The sequence below is a fragment of the Schistocerca cancellata genome, chromosome 8 (genome assembly GCF_023864275.1).
Source record: "Schistocerca cancellata isolate TAMUIC-IGC-003103 chromosome 8, iqSchCanc2.1, whole genome shotgun sequence".
Lineage (NCBI taxonomy): Eukaryota > Metazoa > Arthropoda > Insecta > Orthoptera > Acrididae > Schistocerca > Schistocerca cancellata.
In genome coordinates this window covers 492965031-492984839 of record NC_064633.1, presented here as the reverse complement: position 1 = coordinate 492984839, position 19809 = coordinate 492965031, and the positions used below count along the sequence as shown (strand labels likewise).

Here is a 19809-nt window from a genome sequence, read left to right as displayed (position 1 = left end):
CTGAATCTCTATGAACCTTGAGCCCTAGCACTGCATAAAACAGTGCTGAAATGGTTTAGTGTTAAAAAACATATTCTGGGGAATTAGTTAGGACTGCAATCACACTATTTTCTGCACACCGATCTTCCCAAAAAAAGTGTGAGGTGAAGATCGCTTCTCTAATATTCTACAAATCCACACGCATATGCAGCACCTGCATGCGCATTTACTCACACGCACATGCACACGCGTGCGCGCATGCGCGTGCGCGCATGCGCGCGCGCGCACACACACACACACACACACACACACACACACACACACACAAAGTATTTTGCCTTTATCACTTATTGTGGTCAATAAAGTAACAATAAAAACTCAAAGAAATGTTGCTGTGTCGAACTGCTAGCAAAAAAAGAAATACACTTATAGCTGTGTTTGTGTCAAATATGGGATAATATTTTGATGGTTTCAATGCACCTGGGCCAACAAGCTGTGAACAAAAATCATTACATTACTGTAATCTCAATATTCTTCCTGGAATTATGTTAGACAGCTTTTGAAAAAATTGTCCTTTAACAATAGTTTGTTGGTTAGTGACTGATCTGCCTAGACAAGAGATAACAATGTCTGAATAGTGGGTGTCGAGGAATTCAGATACTTAAAGGTTAGTGAGCATGGCAGAGAGCTAGCAAAGACATCTCTACAGCATTCTCTGTCCACATTATTCTGTTTTGAAAATGACACCTATATATGTTAATGACAGTTATTTCTTAGATCTATGGATGTTTAAAGATACCAGTAAATATTTAATTGTCATTGAGACAAAAAGTCATCGTTCTCACAACAGATAATGCTAGGTATCGTCAAAAAATTTTTGAACATAAATAATGTAAAATCAATTCTGCTTTGACATTATATAAAACTGTTACAAGCATTGGAACTTATTACAAAATTCAGTAACATGTATTTGACTGTCCCAACATAAATTAACTACTTTAAAATGAAGCCTCTCATCATCTGTGTTACTGAAGCTATGAGTATGTACATAACTTCTATGTCACAGGAAACTGCTGTAAATGGGAAAACGTTGAGTAGTATAGGATGCAGCTTACTTGACTCATACTAAAAAATAATGAAAAACTGACAAGCAGGCCTGTAGGAATGGCACCAGCTAAATAACAATAGGTTTTAGGGTTTTTATCCAAGTGCCAGCACTTGTAAATAAGGTACACATTCACTAACAATGACATTATCTGTTTGCACACCTTCTAATATTATATTGATCACAATACTTTAAATGAGAAATTGTAATTTATATTTAAGAAAAAGCCTTTTGCATTGTAATTAGTGCTGCAAAAAGTATTAGAAGGCTACTTACAAACTGCAAATGGCACATAACACTGAATATCTGACTTTATCATGAAACTATCTGTAGAGCCCATTATGTATCAGTCATCAGAGCAATCACACTATGATCGTATTCTGGTGCTTGAATTACGTTTTACTGCTCATAGTGGAAACTGAATCCTGTTTTGCTATTTCCAAAATTATAAATACACATAAACAGAAGTGACAGTACAAAGTATTCAAGCATTTGTTCTTTTATACATTTATTCTATCTTTAACATATCCATTTGGAGATCTCCTCCTTTTCGGCTTCCTTTCAAAGAAACTTAAATATGCTGCCACATCTTACAGTTCTTGTAATGCACATCATGTTGTTTCAACATATTCTACAAAAACAGGCAGAACATAGGAGATTGAAACTACAGACTAAATATAACACAACAGGTTCAAAATAACTTATCACTGGTAAAGTGGAAACAATATGTTGTTATGATGTATTTAGATACACGAGAATCAAAACTGAAATACTACACTAGTATTTCATACTCATAAGATTTTCTGAAATACACTACTGAAAACCAAATCTTATGTTCCACAATGAAATTTAATTTGAGACTATTTAGTTTAGGTGAGAAATGAAATAACAGTAAAAGTTTTAATCTTGTTTCACAAGGACTCTGTCATCCATTCCATCATGTAATTTCACATTATGAAGCTATGACAGGGTGTGCAAATCTGCCTGTGCCTTTAGTTGAGTGGTATCATTTTTCTTCTTTGTCATACATGCCTTATATGAAAATTAACAACATATTCTGCATTGGTTCTCTGAACACTGATGGCGAATGGGTCTCTCGGATGGAAAGTGAATGCCACGAGCCGCCTTGCTGCAGGAGGAGGACTTCGTCCAAGTACCCCAGCATAAATTCTGAACTTGAGCAAACCAGAGTCACGTCCATAAAATCTACAAGCAACAGTACACATATTGTTTTAGTATACATAAATAGATCTTTATATCTAAAAACAAAGATGATGTGACTTACCAAATGAAAGTGCTGACAGGTCGATAGACACACAAACATACACACAAAATTCAAGCTTTCGCAACCAACGGTTGCTTCGTCAGGAAAGAGGGAAGGAGAGGGAAAGACGAAAGGATGTGGGTTTTAAGGGAGAGGGTAAGGAGTCATTCCAATCCCGGGAGCGGAAAGACTTACCTTAGGGGGGAAAAGGGACAGGTATACACTCGCACACACACACATATCCATCCGCACGTACACAGACACAAGCAGACATTTGTAAAGGCCAAATAATGTCTGCTTGTGTCTGTGTATGTGCGGATGGATATGTGTGTGTGTGCGAGTGTATACCTGTCCCTTTTTCCCCCTAAGGTAAGTCTTTCCGCTCCCGGGATTGGAATGACTCCTTACCCTCTCCCCTAAAACCCACATCCTTTCGTCTTTCCATCTCCTTCCCTCTTTCCTGATGAAGCAACCGTTGGTTGCGAAAGCTTGAATTTTGTGTGTATGTTTGTGTTTGTTTGTATGTCTATCGACCTGCCAGTGCTTTTGTTTGGTAAGTCTCATCATCTTTGTTTTTAGATATATAAAATGTATAGATAGCTTGATTTGCTATACTCATTCACTGTTGAGATGGCCATTGTAATAATTTTGTGAATAATGAATATCACGTCTGCCTGTGGACAAGGTTGATAAAGATTCTTGTTGCAAATGATTGGGAACACTTACATTAATTAATGAAGAATATGTATGGATTTATATTACGGTACATTTCAACTATTTCATTTGAATAACCTGATCTTCAACATATCACTTACTGTGATCAGTGTTTTATAAGTGGTGTGCTGGATGACTGGGTAGATCAAACCTGCAGAACAGTCTTGGCCTCTTGCGTAAATCATTATTTAACTTGAATATCAATTATATGTAAAACCTACAGCTACCCTTTCAACCTCCAAGCAGTCAGTAGCATTAGCACTAGTGCTGACCCCCTGTTACTTACACATAAGCAGAGATATTCTGTATGAAATGCAAGAGCCTAAACTAGTGCACTGCTATCAGGTCATTTCAGATTAATTGCAGAACAACTACACTGAAATGACATATCACCACTTGCTGTTATTTTATTAGAATCTTTACACACAGAACATAATAAATTCATTGTAAGGCATACAAACTGAAATGAAACCTATGTCAGTGAAGCTTCAGCTCTGGTGAGTGTGCACTTTGATAGGATTTGAACATACTGATATTCAAGGGTAAGGTTAAATACACTTGCACTGTAGAACTCAGAGCAATACACTTCGATTTCAAACATAATTTCCACGACAACAATATTATTTATTTATAATTAATACAAGTAACATTTTAGTATTTAACCCACAGTGTATGGAGGGCATAGTTCGGGCTAGAGGTGATGTTCTGGACATTTTATTCATACCATGACTTTGGCCTACTTATACAGGTTACAGTGAACTATAACCAGAATATTTATTTGAACATCCTCAATGACCATATCATCTTTTACATCTTCATGATGAGTATGCTGTGGGCACTATCGCCTTCCAGAATGACAATTCCTGTGTTTATAAGGTGCCAAGCATATGATCCTGGTTTCATGACTACTCAAGTACCCTTTTGCATTTTGAGTGGCCCACTGAATCAGCTGATCTTAATTCTGTAGAAAATGCCTGGGACTAAATGGAACAGTGGGTGAAAAATAGCAACCAACGAACAACCCTGCAATTTTATAGCTCTAAAGAATATTATCATCAAAATCGGTCTTCAACTGGATATGGCATACGTGATGTAACTTGTGGACACTCTTCCTCACTGAATTGAGGCCATTATAGGAACTAGAATGAAGTAAGTATGATCAATAGAGATGGAGTCAAGGCTAGAGGTAGTGTTATTTGGTGTTAGTGTGACATCTCCTGTGGGCGATCAATTTTTGGTATGGTGTACTTATCTGGCACACGTCAACTATAAGTAAGTACAATGTAGAGAAATGCTTTCCAAAATTAAAACAGAGTACACAGTATCAGCATACAATTTCAGTGAGTAAACTTCCAGTTAAGAAGTGAAAGTCTTTACTGTGGCAACATTCTTCATAGCTTCTCATTCCCTGTGAGATGGTTGTCTACCAATAACTTTTTCATATTCATCTGCAATAATTGTTTCAGTTCCCTAGTAGTGTTCTGTATTCTTTAAAACTCCACTGGAACCACTGTGCATATGCTGTGTTCTTTAAAACCCCGCTGGAACCACTGTGCATATGATGATCTTTATGTTTCTTTCATTGACCCACCCCAATTAGATCTGCCCCCCCCCCCCCCCCCCCCCCCCCGCCCCCAACACCATCATTCCTGCATTGTGCAGGTGGAAGTCTCCATGCATATCCTTCATTTAGAGAAGCTCACTGGACTCAAAATCTGTTAAGTGCAATCCTTCCTAGCCCCTTTCCCTGCTGTTCCTCTCTGTAGACTCACCACTCACATTTCCTCAGCATCTACGCTCATGTTCAAAAATTAAGGATAATTGCGGAATGTGGTGCTACACAATGTGGCACTGCACAAAACTGGCGCTAATAGCATAGGCACATAGGGAACACACACGGCACAGATCTGTAAGTCCACAGTATTGGTGATAAGTTGAGAAAACTATCCCGAAACACAAGTACTACAAAATGCCACCGTTTCCTGTGCATGTACCCTGACATCAATATTGGATATGATCACCATGCACAGGTACACAGGCCACACAATGGGTTGGTGTACTCTGGATCAGGTGGTCGAGCAGCTGCTGGGGTATAGCCTTCCATTCTTGCACCAGTGCCTGTCAGAGCTCCTGAAGTGTCATAGGGGTTTGAAGACCTGCAGCGATACATCAACCGAGAGCATGCCAGATGTGCTCGATGGGGTTTAGGTCTGGAGGACAGGCAGGCCACTCCATTCACCTGATATCGTCTGTTTCAGGTACTCCTCCACGAAGGCAGATCGGTGGGGCCGTGCATTATCATCTATCAGGAGAAAGGTGGGACCCACTGCATCCCTGAAAAGGCGAACATACAGGTGCAAAATGACGTCCTGATACACCTGACCTGTTACAGTTCGCCTGTGAAAGACATGCAGGCGTGTACGTGCACCAAACATAATCCCACCCCACGACATCAAACCACGACCTCCATACAGGTCCCTTTCGAGGACATTAAGGGGTTGGTATATGGTTCCTGGTTCACGCCAGATGAAAACCTGGTGAGAATCACTGTTCAGACTAACCTGGGACCACTGTTCCAATGACCATGTACTGTGTTCTTGACACCAGGCTTTATGGGCTCTCCTGTGACCAGGGGTCAGTGGAATGCACCTTGCAGGTCAGCGAATAAACCACGTCTGTTCAGTCATCTGTAGACTGTCTCTCTGAAAACAACTGTTCCAGTGGCCACGGTAAGGTCCGGAGCAAGGCTACCTGCAGTACTCTGTGGCCGTCTGCGGGCAGTGATGGTGAGATATTGGTCTTCTTATGGCGTTGTACACTGTGGATGTCCCGACTGCAGCGCCTGGACAGGTTTCCTGCCTGCTGGAATCGTTGCCATAATCTTCAGATCACACTTTGTGGCACACGGAGGGCCCGTGCTACGAGTTGCTGTCTTTGACCAGCCTCCAGTCACCCTAGTATTCTACTCCTCATAACATCATCAATATGTGTTCTTTGAGCCATTTTCAACACACAGTCACCATTAGCACGTCTGAAACGTCTGCACACGTACTCGCTGCAGTGTACTCTGACATGCACCAACACACCTCTGTGTATGTGGACTGCTGCCAGCGCCACCGTGCAATGACTGTGGGTCAAATGCAATGCATGGTCATACCCCGAGGTGATTTAAACCTGCAAACCGCCCACCAGAGCATTGTTTCATCATGTATCAGCATTATCCTTAATTTATGAGCATGAGTGTGTATTCAAAGTACAGCACACTGCAGTTGGGCTCCAGCATCTGGTGACAACTCTGTGTGTGTGTGTGTGTGTGTGTGTGTATTAATTCTAAAGAAAGGTCTTTTCCCATGCTAAGCAATATATTGTCTTTTCTACATGTTCTGCACATCTTCCAATGGCAAATAATATCTTCATCCTTAAAATCAACACGATGCTAAAGAAGAAGGAGAAATTGGAGACGTTCTAACAACCATTTGCACATGAAATGCTCAACTGCCTCACTATCATTGAGTTTTTGGGCTCTTCCAGGTGTTACGGCTGTGGTATGTGCTTGGGGACAAACTGAGGCTGCGCAGATGTTGTTCTACAGTTGGCTAATAAATTTCACAGTTTACTACTGGTAAAGCCTGCCTAAGCATCTACAATCAGAATGTATAGAACAGGTTGATTCATCATTTGCTGCAGAAAGTAGCTTTCAGAACTGAGATACAATCACAATCCTCCTCTTCGGAAGAAAATGTGCACGGCATTCACTTCTTGTAATGTCTTCAGAGAATTGTCTTGAGATTTCCCTGCTGGTACATGATTTTTAGCTTTGGCTAGGGCTTTTCCCCTGTTCCATCACTATGTATGTACTCTTGTTCTACAGTGTATAGCAGCGAATTAAATTTTGTTTTTGGTCACAAGAAGTTGTGCCACATCTCTCCTTTCTTCATCAATGTTAATCAAATGCAGTTGGTTGATCTCTTTATAGACATTTCTATTTGGCAACAAACAGATGTGGAATCTAACTCAACACCTTAAAGAATTACAATTGATTTGGGCAATTAGTGCTAGTGGCTTTTGGAGTTTTTTCTCAAGTAGAATATGTTTCTAGATGTCCCACTTCTTGCAGGTATACTTCTACCTTGGTGAACCACACAGCCTTGATGTGCTTGTTGAAAAAGTAGCAGAAGATCTGAATGTGCAACCTCACAGGACTCATGAACCATGTTCTCATAGGAAAAAAAATCTTTGGCCTACGAATGGTGTCTGATCTTTTAGCATGTGTGTACAGTTTTTGTTGAATCATAATCTAAATTCATTATTTTATTTGAATGGACCTAGGATTTTCATCAAGATTTGTCTCTCTACTACTTCTAATTTAGACCTTTTTCTATTCATAGCAACACATTCTGCAGCACATAGCACTTCTGGTCATATCACTGTGCTGTAGCACTGTATTTTGGCACTTATGGATATTCATTTACTCTTGTACAAATTTTTATTACTTGATATACCATTGTTGTTTTCTTAATCTGTGATGCAGAGGCTCTTTCCAGGTAGTGTTGGAATCCATCCCTTTTTCCTACAGCATATAAATTTTTATGTGTAGTTGATTTTCTTCTTTTTTATCTCTGAGCCTGTATGTTGATATGACATTTACTAAAAATCAATCAATCAATCAATTTTCTTGGAAAAATCATTAACTCCATCTTTGCTGGGTGTCTTCAGTTAATTGATTTGTTCTGCAGCTGTCCCTAGTGAATAAAAAAAAAATTGAGATCAGCAGCAAACGCTAGACAGTCAACTGCAAAATTCATATTTTTACAGCCTACCCTGGCCCCATTTTTTACACCTTTGTTATTCATTCCTTTTCACCACTTGCAGACTTATTTCTCACAGTTGAAAAGGTGTAACAAAAATCAAACTCCTGTCTGACTCCAGTCTTGATTTCCATCAATTTCACTTAGGAATAGTGGTCTGTTGGACAATAGCTCTTGTTTTGTCATCCAAGACAAATTATTTGTGGATTTTGAGAAGTGTTATTTGGTTAACTGAATCATAAGCCTTTTAGAAGCCTACATAGGTCACTAAGAATTTCTTTCTTCTACATTATGGGTAACAGAGAACATATTTAAATGTCATGACCTGTTCAGCACGTGAACATTTTTTCCTCCACCCTCCACAGTATTTACCCAGCTTCGAGTCCAATTGTTTCTTTGCTCTAGTCAGAAGTGCTTTCAAAAGGTTGCTAAGACAAGAGAAATGCCACAATAATTGTCTGCATCCATTCTGTTACCTCTCTTATGTAGTGAAAGGATCAATGCCCCTGAAGTTTCTCAGTTTTCCCAAATGTTGCAGTTAGGCTCAATTAATTTATCAGGTGCAAGGTTTACTGTGCTGTTTCACATTTTGGAAGTTATCGAGTCTTCCTGTTTTTAGTAAATTTATGATCTATCTACTTACTTCTCTTGTGGGAGGTGATGAATGCTATGGGCAGGTATGCCGTTTTCAAATTTGACATTGGATTTAAACCCTTGCAATTGAAGAATTCAAAATAATTAGTCCAGATATGACATATATCATTATTACTGTAGAAAAATTTATCATAGGAGCCCTTTTATAGCGTACCTGAAGATTTGCATTTGAGAGATTTAGTTTTGAAGTGTTATGGAATGCTCGGATGTTTTTCTTGAAGTCTTTCTCAATCTCTACTATGTGGTTCTTGTTTAAAGCTTGTTTTATCTTACAGACAGTTTTTACATTGTGATTTCTTGCATGTGGCAATCTCATCCATTATCTTTGGTTATTTTGTGATTTGTCTGTCTTCTGTTTTCCTTCTTTTATCCAACTCACTATTCCTTTATACATTTATTTTATTCTTTTCATAGTATGTCCTCCAATTGCCCTTTTCTGAAGGATTTCCCAGATCTTTTTTCTTTTCACACTATCATACATCTTCTCAATATCCATTACTAAATCCTTACTATATTTGTAGTGTTTCTCTTGGAGCTGCCACACACTAAAAATTAGATCCACTGTTGACTTTCCTGGTCTAATCCCATACTGTTTCTCTCCAAGTCCTCCTCCTATTATTTTCCATACCCTCTTTTCCAGAATCTTTTGAAATACTGTGACAGCATGACACATCAAAATAACCCCACTACAATTCTGCATAGTTTTGTGCCATCCTTTTTAAAAATTGGCATTATAATTCCCTTTCTCCAGTCTTCAAGTGTCCTCTCTTTCCATATTGTTCTCATGGCATAATAGAACTACTCCACTCCTACTGTACCAGCTGCTCTCACTATCTCCATATTTACATCATCCAGCCGGGTGCTTTTCCCCCCTCTCATGATCTTTATCACTTCTTCTACCCTGTCCAGATTAGGCTCATCTTGGCATCCTGTACATTCTCAGACTGCTCATTTGCCTTTTCCGTATTTCCACTGGGGTTTAGTATATTCCTTCCACATACCCTTGGTTTCATGTACATTCCAACTTACTTTCCTTCCTTATAGCTAATCCCGATGTTATCCATTATGCCTCTCTTTTTTAGAAAAGTACATTGTGAATCAGCCTTTTATTGCACACTTATGCAGCTACATTTTATCATTACTTTAAATGTATGATCAGAGATAGTGTTGACTGTATGCACATTTCCATCCATTCATAGAAAAGCACAACCATTTCTAGAAATGCATGAAAATTCTTAAATGAATAAGATGCCAATTCTCCAGATCCATGCAGAGCAAGAGCCTCCTTTGCAGCTGTCTTTGATTCTGCTAGAGTAACATAGTGGTATCAATGAAAAAACTGGTTGAGAATTAGGATTGGGAATCAGTGTTGAAAATATAGCAAGATTCCAGATGGGGAGATGCAAGTACTCCCTCTTCTTGCCTTCCACTGCCACTCTTTTCATGCAAGTATTTAGTATGCTTGTGTTAACAGTGCATGACTGGGAGACATTACGAATGCAAAGTCGCTTTGGATATGAAATCCAATCCAAAAGAGAGCAGGTGAATCATGGGAGTCTTAGATTGTAATTCACCTGATATATTAACTGTATAACCAAAAGATGTAGGATGCACAAGAAAGTATTTCTGATCTGAAATAAAAGGTTGGTTCTAAAATAAATGATGCTTTTGAGCTTCTGTGATCACTTGGGGAGTGATGTCTGGAGACCACTGCTGACATTTGGGACATTTCACTGTCACTAAATTCATCAGTTGTTGCAGTGAGGAGCACTTTACTGTTGACAATTCATCATAATAATTTTCACATGCACAAGAATGTTAATCACCAGTTTCTCCCACAGTGTGGGGAAACTACTCTTTCGTGTTGATGGAAGGAGTTCAAGAGGGGATGTGTGCTTCTAGAAAATATTGCCTAGTTGTGTTGTTCCTGCACAAGCAACAAAGTGTAGAACACAGCTAAGCTATTTGTGAATTATTTTGTGTTTATCTGTATCCTCAGTCCTATAATTTGTTTTAGAAATGACAGCATATTCTACTGGGATGTTATTAAATGCATTTATTAACAGTGACAATTCTGCCTGTTGTGCCATTCTTAAGTGACAGTTCACTATGAGGTGCAGCAATCCATAATAATTCCTTTTAAGATGGCACTGCCCTTGTGTCAGTCATGTTTATGGATTTCATATGTGTAATAAGACAGGACTACTTGTCATCTATATAAAAGGACGTACCACTTTATGAAATAATTCCAACTAATTTCATGTCACATTGCGTTCTTAATTTCCACTGAGCATGCCTGTGAAATTTGTAAATGTGGTTGATAGAAGGATAGTGTCTTCTTAAAAGGAATGATTATGCATTGACACATTTCATAGTGAACTGTCATTTGAGAATGCACAACAGCCAAAATCGGTACTGCGAATTAATGCATTTAATAACAGTGCAGGTGAAATATGTTGTCATCACAATTCCTGAACTAGTCAAAGGTGACTGTCACTGAACTGTGCTTGAAATCTCTCAGAAACTTGAAACAGCTAATGGAACTGTTGGATTAATTTTTAATATTAAAAAAAATGATTACAAAATCCTCATTTATATGTGGTACACCATCATACCCTATATTTTTGTTTTAGCTTGACTGCAATGTTGTAGACATCAATATCTGGTATCCTGGAGTGTGAAGGTGCTGTATGCGTGCAGGGGGCAGGGGGAGAGAGGGGGCAGGGGGAGAGAGGGGGCAGGGGGAGAGAGGGGGCAGGGGGTGAGAGGTGGCAGGGGGAGAGAGGGGACAGGGGGAGAGAGGGGACAGGTGGAGAGGGGGCAGGGGGAGAGAGGGGGGCAGGGGGGAGGGTGCAGGGGGAGAGAGGGGGCAGGGGGGAGGGTGCAGGGTAGGGGCAGGAAGAGACTCAGTTTTTTTACTTTGGATCAGTAAATTAGATATAATACTGTTAGCAGCAGCATGTCTTACTCAACAAATCCGTTATTTACTGTGTAGTTTCATTGCAGGAAATTATGGCAAGAACACAAGTTAGGATGAATACTAGAGGAATAACACTGTGTGTTAAATAGGGGCAGATGATGTTGCAAACTATAAGTTTTAGAGCAGCAGCAAATAAACACACTGTGTCATTTAAAACCACACCGGTAGATTAAAAACAAAGAAAAATGTGTGAATGATGACAGTACTTCGAGGCCTCAGATCAGACACAGAAGTTTAAAAAGGTGTTCTCTGATGAAAAACAAATGAACATGTGATTAATGCGTTGGCAATATTACGTGAGTTTAATCCTAGAGATACTCATAAATTAGCTCATGAACTGGCAACTACAAACAATATATCAATTCCATCAGCTTGGATAGATGACCTGATCAAATTGCTGTTTGAGATGGTCCTATTGGTTGCACTGGAGCAGGAAATGCAAATGGTTGGAAGCAAGAAGAAAAATTTTTGGCATTCTTGAACCACTTTCAAAAATTAGCTAAATCAATTACAGAGCACAAAGGTTTATTGCTTCTTGACAATCATGAATTTCACATATCCATCAGCAGCGTGAAATTTTGCAAAATCATGGGGATTGTTATGCTGTCATTCCCACCACACTGTACACACAGGACGCAGCCCCTAGGACATTCAGTTTATGGTCCATTTGAAAAGATGGTCAATGATTTTGGTGACAGCTGGATCGGGCATCATCCCAGACAGACCATGCTAAATTATGATATACCTTCAATTGCTCCCAGAAACAATGCACTGGGCTTTAACTGCACATGCATAGTACCATTCAATAGCAACGTGGTCAGCAAGACCTATTTTACCCCATCTGCTGTCACTGACTGCCCAGCATCATAAGCTTCTGATGATGATGATGATGATGATGATGATGATGGAAAACAAACTACGCTCTTAGCAAAACTGTTAAGATTTTCCATAGACCATCTGAAGCTGTGAGCATATTTAATGCTGATCCAGTAGCAATACGCGAAGAATCACTTAAAGGTGTCGAAACCTGTGATGAGCAGTCTAGTGGTTCACAATCATCTCCTTCAATTCATCTGAAGTAGGTCATCCATTCCCAAAAGCAGATCTGAGACAAAACCCAAGAAAAGAAAGAAAGAAGAGAAAGTCTGCAATTTTGACCTATACTCCAGACAAACTGGCTATAGAAGTAGAGCTAAAAGCCGTTCCCAGGTGAAGAAAGCGAAGAAGAAGCTAAACTTAAAATGCAGCATGCTACGAATGCAACAACAGAAAAAACCTGAAGAAACATAGTCGGAAGGTGAGGACAATGGGTGCCTAGTATGTCTCGAACCATACTATCACAGTTGTCCCAATGAGAAGTAGATTCAGTCTTGGGAAAGTAAGAATTGGTCTCATGTTTCTTGTATCAAATGGAAGGATATATACTTGTATCACAATTGTGAATCTGAATAGGTCTCAAGATATGCTTTACTCTTTAGTTTTACTGACTCACTGGACATTTAATTGTAAAGCCTGAATTCATTCAGAGTCATTAACCACTATTTCAGTTGATTTAATAAATGCAAATTTATGTAAAATTGAACTTTTATGTTTTCCCACCATTTATTGATGTTTGTTCAATGTTTTCTAATGGCAGTTTACTTTAAGTTACACTATCAAACATTTAAATGATAAAATGAAGCTTTATCTATGATGTTACTTTTGTACTCTACCTGTGTTACTCTGTGCTTTCTCCAGTAATGAAGTCAAAGGTAACACACTGATCCTTTAAAATTAATTTCACAACTACAAATTATATGTAATTTCAGGTAAACTAAATTTAATTGTGTTAGGAAAGTCTCACAGAAAACACAAATTAGTCCATTATGTTTCATATGTTTAGAGGGAGCTAGAAATAAAAAGCAATACGCAAAATGTTACTTTTGTTCTCAGCCTCCCCTACTGTATTTTTAGCATTGTTCCCAGATTCGGACACTGATATTGAAATGGACACATCAGCACTAGACATCCAGAGTTTATGGTTTTACGGCCAGACCACGGGTGGTGTGGACACTGTGTCAGTTGGCTAGGTCTCTGGCCGCTTAGGAAATGAGTAAAGTGTGTAAAGTGTGCATGTTCCTCAATTAGTTATGTTGATGTATCCAAAGCTTTCCAGTCATAGATGTTACTCTTTGCACATAGTGATGCATTTTTTCATGGTTCCTTCTTTCTGTTCACTATTCAGGTTTTTGCACACTGCTGCAGTGGAGTAAAATGCCTGGACATTTATAAGTTGGGGCAAATCCCCAGGATAAGTGCCTCGGCAAATGCCCAAAATTCATAAATGCCCAGGCATTTATGCATTTTAAAGTTTAACTGATAAACTGCACTTAAAATTAAAATTGAAGCTGGTATTTTGTACTGGGAAAGGTAAAACTGAAGCTGGTATTTTGTACTGCAAAAGGTGTTTCACAGCACTGCTCCTTCAATTACTGGATAACCAAGTTGAAAAAAGCTGCTTAAGATTTATGGGAGAGTTATTAGGGGAAATAAATTCGACTGTACACATAACTTTTTACATCTTTAATAAGGTCAGTTCTTGAGGTAGTACATAATAAAAACAAAAAGAAAATGACAATATAGTTTAAAAGTAATTTTTGACATAAAGTACAGTTTATATTTAAGTACCTAGCCTGTAGATAGTATTTTTACTTATAGCTATACTACTCTTCCTGCTTTAAAAAAAGTTCTCAATTACTGTATAAGTAAAGCACTTTTTCCAAATTATGAGGGCACTTTAAACACTTTTTGACATGCTTTTCCATTTTGTTGGAATGTGACTTATGGTCAGACCAGTGTTGCCAATTCCAATAAACTAAATAACCCACAGAATTGTAGGAATTACCCGAATTTAATGGCTATTCACTCAAAATTTCATCTACTACTTATTTTCAATAATAGCAACAGCACTAACTTTTACTTAGAATAACTGGAATTACAGTAAAAACAGTTATCCATAATGATTTTAGTTAGGGATGTGTCGCGTACCATTTCCGATTCCACAATTCCAAGAATCGCAGACTCTCTAGGAATCAACTAGTGTCAGAATCTAATGATTATAGTGTCTTGGACATTGAGTCTTTGTTATTAAATCTTTTTCATGTTAGTGTTCTCATTTTATCTTCACAGCATTGCAGTCACATGAAAGTAGATAAATAAAGAAGTGGAGTAGAAAACTATAGCCTGTCTCAAATGTCGCTAAATCTGACAATAAACCACTTTTTTGTTTTTTTCACTGAAAACAATTTAATGTTTAAACATAAACACATGCCAGCTGTTTAATACATTCAACAAAAATTTTGTTATCAACGATCATTCTTCAATAATATTCAGAGATTTAACACAGATTATAAAGTGTGTTACATCACAAAGCCATGACCTAAGGACAATGTTTTTTTTTTTTTTTTTTTTTTTTTTTTTTTAATAGTGGCTTATCACTACACAGCTGTTCAATGTGATGTGTGTGTGTGTGTGTGTGTGTGTGTGTGTGTGTGTGTGTGTGAGTGAGTGAGTGAGTGAGTGAGTGAGAGAGAGAGAGAGAGAGAGAGAGAGAGAGAGAGAGAGAGAGAACAGCAGAACTGGTAAAAATAAAGTTGGATTTGTGTAAGGTTTGCCATCATCTGCTCAGTCTCTTTCTTCCGACCACTTGCCATTTTTATCTGGTACTACCTAAATGCACTACCCCAACTGATAGTGCTTTATAACAGTGGCAATGAAGCTGACTCATGCATGTGAAATAACTTTTAATGAAGGATCAAATGTTTCTGGAGCTTTTGCAGTATCAAATAATGCACGAACAACACCAGAAACAGATGCAGTTCCAACAACTGCAGCAGGAGCAGATCATGCAGGATGTGGTGCTGAGCCAAAAAGTGAGCAAGTGGCTTATCAGACAAACACTGTCGCTCCTGTCCCCATAATTTGCTGTGTATGGCTGTAGAGAGGTGAGATAACTGCCTGCATAGATTCAGGCTGTATTGCAATGTAAGAAAATCATCAGATCCCATGGTCCTGAGTTCTCCATTAGTTAGCAACAGTAGTGCTTTCCACATGGAATGGTTCAAAAGCTGTGTTCCCACATGGACATTGAAGCATTATAATTTTATGAACAGTGCACATTGCTGACTATTCTTGGCTAACAAACTGAATTCACCTTGGTTTATCTTTCTGGATTTGTGTACAGTTTGCTATCATCTGTCTTTTTTTTTTGCCAACCACTTACCCATTTTCTCTGGTAATACCTATTCACATTTCCGAAGTTAGTAGTGCATTACAACAGTGGCAATGAGACTGACTCTTGCTTGTGAAATAGCTTGTAATGATGGATCAGAAGTTTCTGGAGCTTCAAATGTGTGTGAATTCCTAAGGGACCAAACTGCTTACGTCGTCAGTCCCTCTGGAGCTTCCACATGCTATGGTTCAAGTGCAGCACCCATGCATGGACACTGAAGCATTAGAATTTAATGAACTAAGCACTATGCTGAATGTGCATTTCCACCACCAAATTTTGTAAAGAGGCACAACCTAGCTGGGCAACTTGATACAGATCTTGTTCCTTCTCTGATTTAACCAGAAACCTAACAGTGTAGGAGCTCCCTTTGTCTGCAGCAGCCACATTTTGATAAAAGAATTGTTGAAATGATCTATGGAGCATGTAACCAACTAACCAGCAGGTTCTTTCATACAGTCACTAAAAGATCCATTTGTGAGTCCAATTTACTGTATGGCCACAATACAAGAATGTGGAATGGCAAATCCCTTTGTAGGAAATAAGTTCACAATCGAGTGTAAATATTTTGGTTTAGATGCATTCACTGCATTTGGTTTCCAAGTACTGGATGACATGACCCAGACCAAGTACTGGGTGAGGCGAATCAGATGTCCAGCTCAGTACTGTTCCAGGATTTAGAATAATTATTAGATATATATCAGCATTATTACTATAAATTTTGGGTATGGCCAAAGACTTTGAAGGACATATGTCACTCATGAGGTCCACAGTGCCTAATTTTGTTGTACACGGCCAGTTCAGTTTGCAAAAGCGAGCAGTTCGCAAATGTAAGACACAGTAAAGACAGAGTTAGCCGGCATATAGGAACTAGGGGCAACTGCACCAATCTCAGCCAGTCCATGGGCAATTCCCTTAGTCCTAAAAATTATGCAAATGGGTCAATCAAAATTTGTGGTGTTTTTAAGGCCATGATTAAGGCGTACAGTGAGGTCAAGACTCATGCTATCCCTTGGCCAGAGGAACTTTCAGCAAAGTTATCAGGAGTACAGAGTTTTACAAAGACCGATTTGAAGGATGCATACTTGGAGTTACCTCTGGATATAGACTCACAGAAAATCCTGGCAATAAATATGTCTTTTGGAATCATCAGTGCAAGAGGTTGCCTTTTGTGGTCCCTCAGCACCGGGAAATTTCCAAAGATACACAGAGCAACCAACTCATGGTAGTCAAATAATGACTCTTTGAATGGACTTTAGGTAAGGGGTGCTACTAGGGAGGAGCACATGCAAAACATAAATTTCAGTGGCTACTGGAGAATGTGCTCCATTATAACCTACACAAATGCAAGTTCTTTGCACCACATATGTTAAATAGCAACGGAATTATGTCGATGGCAGAGCATGCGGATGCAATCAAGAAGCTGTCGGTCCTGAATACAATCTCACAGGCACAGCAAAATTAGTCACAAATTGAGATGGAGGCACTGGCCATTGTGTATGGTGCTACAAAATTCTGTGTTTTCATCTATGGGAATAAGCTGCAGGTACTTACAAATGACAAACCCAACATTTGTCTGTTTGGTCCATGTGCTCATCATTCACAAAAAACTGCACAGAGTGTGCATCACTGGATTTTGTTCTTGAGCACTTTTCATTTTGACATTCGTTTTTGGGGTACCACATAACACGCACATGCTGTTTAATTATCACACCTCCCCACTGGCCCTGATGTTGACTTTGATGGTATGGAATCAATGTGTTTTGATCTACTAGATGCGACAATGCACAACACTTTGCAAGATTTCCAAATCACTGCTCACGAAATAGCAGTGGCTTCTAGTCAGGACCCCTCCTGCATAGGATCATGTCAGGGGTGCAAGGAAGTTGGCCAAAGTGTCTCCCAAAAGGATTACCGTATTTACTCGAATCCAAGCCGCACCTAAAAAACGAGACTCGAAATCCAGGAAAAAAAATTTTCCCAAATCTAAGCCGCACCTGAAATTTGAGACTCGAAATTCAAGGGGAGAGAAAAGTTTTAGGCCGCACCTCCAAATCGAAACAAAGTTGGTCCATTGTAATATGAGACACAATTTAGGTCGAATGAATGACGATACAGCTACAGTAGTTTGGTTCGAGTCGTAAGCTTAGCAGTTAAGCTTTACCAGGTAGCCACTGCTATGCAACAGGCACTTCCTTTTTCACGTGCTTCGTCTGGTTTGAATTGATAGCTTATTTTTATTTGATCTGATAAGTGCTGTTTTCTTTGTTATAGGTGTTTACGTCACTCTAAGCTGAAAATTCATTACTGTACTGTGTCATGCATTGTTTGTTGCATTCTGACAGTGCGTGTTTATGTCCTGTTGCCGCTCGCGGCATGGCTTGCTTTTGTCCGCACTACCGCCGCTTAAAGAAAAAAAAAAGAAAAAAAAAAGGAGGGAGAGAGAGAGAGAGAGAGAGAGAGAGAGAGAGAGGGAGAGAGAGAGAGAGAGAGAGAGAGAGAGAGAGAGAGAGATTGTCTCATCAGCGAAACAATGGCAAGAGACTGCTATTTGTTCTTACTTACATTGCTGCTTTCTTTGATAATGACCAACAAGAACCAAATAATAGACTGCATATGATAGATGTTCTGAACGAGAGTTTAGCGAAAATTTTTCTCCGTTTGAAAATCTTTGCAGGCGCCTCTTTAGTACATTACATTCTGCACAGAAATTAGAGTCATCTTAGATTTAAAAATCTAGTCAATTGCTGTGCTTCATTTCTGACTGCATCACTATTAGGCATAAGAATAATATGAATATAAACATGACATGATATGATATGTATATTCTTCCAAGTTTGCTGTTGTCTCACTCTAGTTTCGTGGCTTATTAGGCAGACAGGATTTAAATGAGATAGCAGCAAACACAAAACAATAGATGGCAAAATGTTTATATTTGTATTATTCTTATGGTGAAGAGAATACTGCATGTGATTCACAATTCATAAAAGTTCCTATTAGCAACCATCTCTTCTCACAGGTAGGAAAAAATTCAGAACGTAGAGTTGGCCATATTGACAAACATCCCAAACAGTCTTGCCAGTCGGATTTTCGTAGTACACTGAAATGCTACTACATTCGAAGATGAACAATACGGAATTTGTATTTACTTTGTTGGATAATGTATGAAAATGCAGTGGTCGAAACTCGGGGTGGAGAAAAAAGCTCGTCTTCCACCTTTTTTTAAAATTTATTTACTGACGCAGAGGATTTGGTGCCAGTATTTATCTTTGTGCCTACAAAGCATGCCTGTGTAGCGCTACATATATTCGACGGTAGAAGTTAGTTGTGGCGGCACCCACCAACATTTTTCAGAACTTCCGCTTGCTTTGCACTCGATTCTAAGCCGCAGGTGGTTTTTTGGATTACAAAAACAAAAAAAAAAGTGCGGCTTAGATTCGAGTAAATACGGTAGACCATGTGTTGCAAAATTATTTTTCTGTGAATCATAGGCTTAATGTTGTTCTGGGAGTACCTTGCATGTAGAGGATGCTCAATGTCGCTTCATTGTTCACCCTATGCCATGTAGCCACTACTTGTAGTTGGTACATACATCCCACCCGGTGGTGTCTTCGATAAAAGCTCCATCTGGGTTCCACATTTATTGGCCAGGGACAAACAGTGCAATCATGCAGTTTGTACATGTCAGGCTTGTGCCCACTACCAGGCCTCCCAAGCAAAAAGTGTTTCCTTCTGACCCAGGCCTCAGTACCCTTGGAACGGTTGCACACTGACTTTGCATATCTTTTTTACGGTGCAACGTGGTTGCTGGTGGTGGATGTGCTTTCAAATTTTCTTTCTGTGGCACACATCTCTTTGACAATTACACAAACTTTAATCAGAGCACTAGCTACCATTTTCGCCACACAGGGTGCTCCTCACATTTTAGTGTCTGACAATGGGCCTCAGTAAGTTTCAGCAGAATCTGGGGCTTTTTGCCAGTGCAATGGAATACAGCATCTGACCATCACCCCTTTTCCACTCTGCATAGAATTCTGA

General features: G+C 39.1%; 1 protein-coding gene across 1 annotated transcript in view; it reads right to left on the bottom strand.

Moving 5' to 3' along the window:
* Positions 1-246: 246 nt before the first annotated feature.
* LOC126095201 (DET1 homolog) overlaps positions 247-19809 on the bottom strand; it is a 45330-nt gene continuing 25767 nt past the window's right edge. Inside the window, exon 4 of the mRNA XM_049909933.1 lies at positions 247-2290. Coding sequence (XP_049765890.1) covers positions 2107-2290 — 184 coding nt within the window. The 3' untranslated portion in view covers positions 247-2106. The remainder of the gene's footprint in view (positions 2291-19809) is intronic.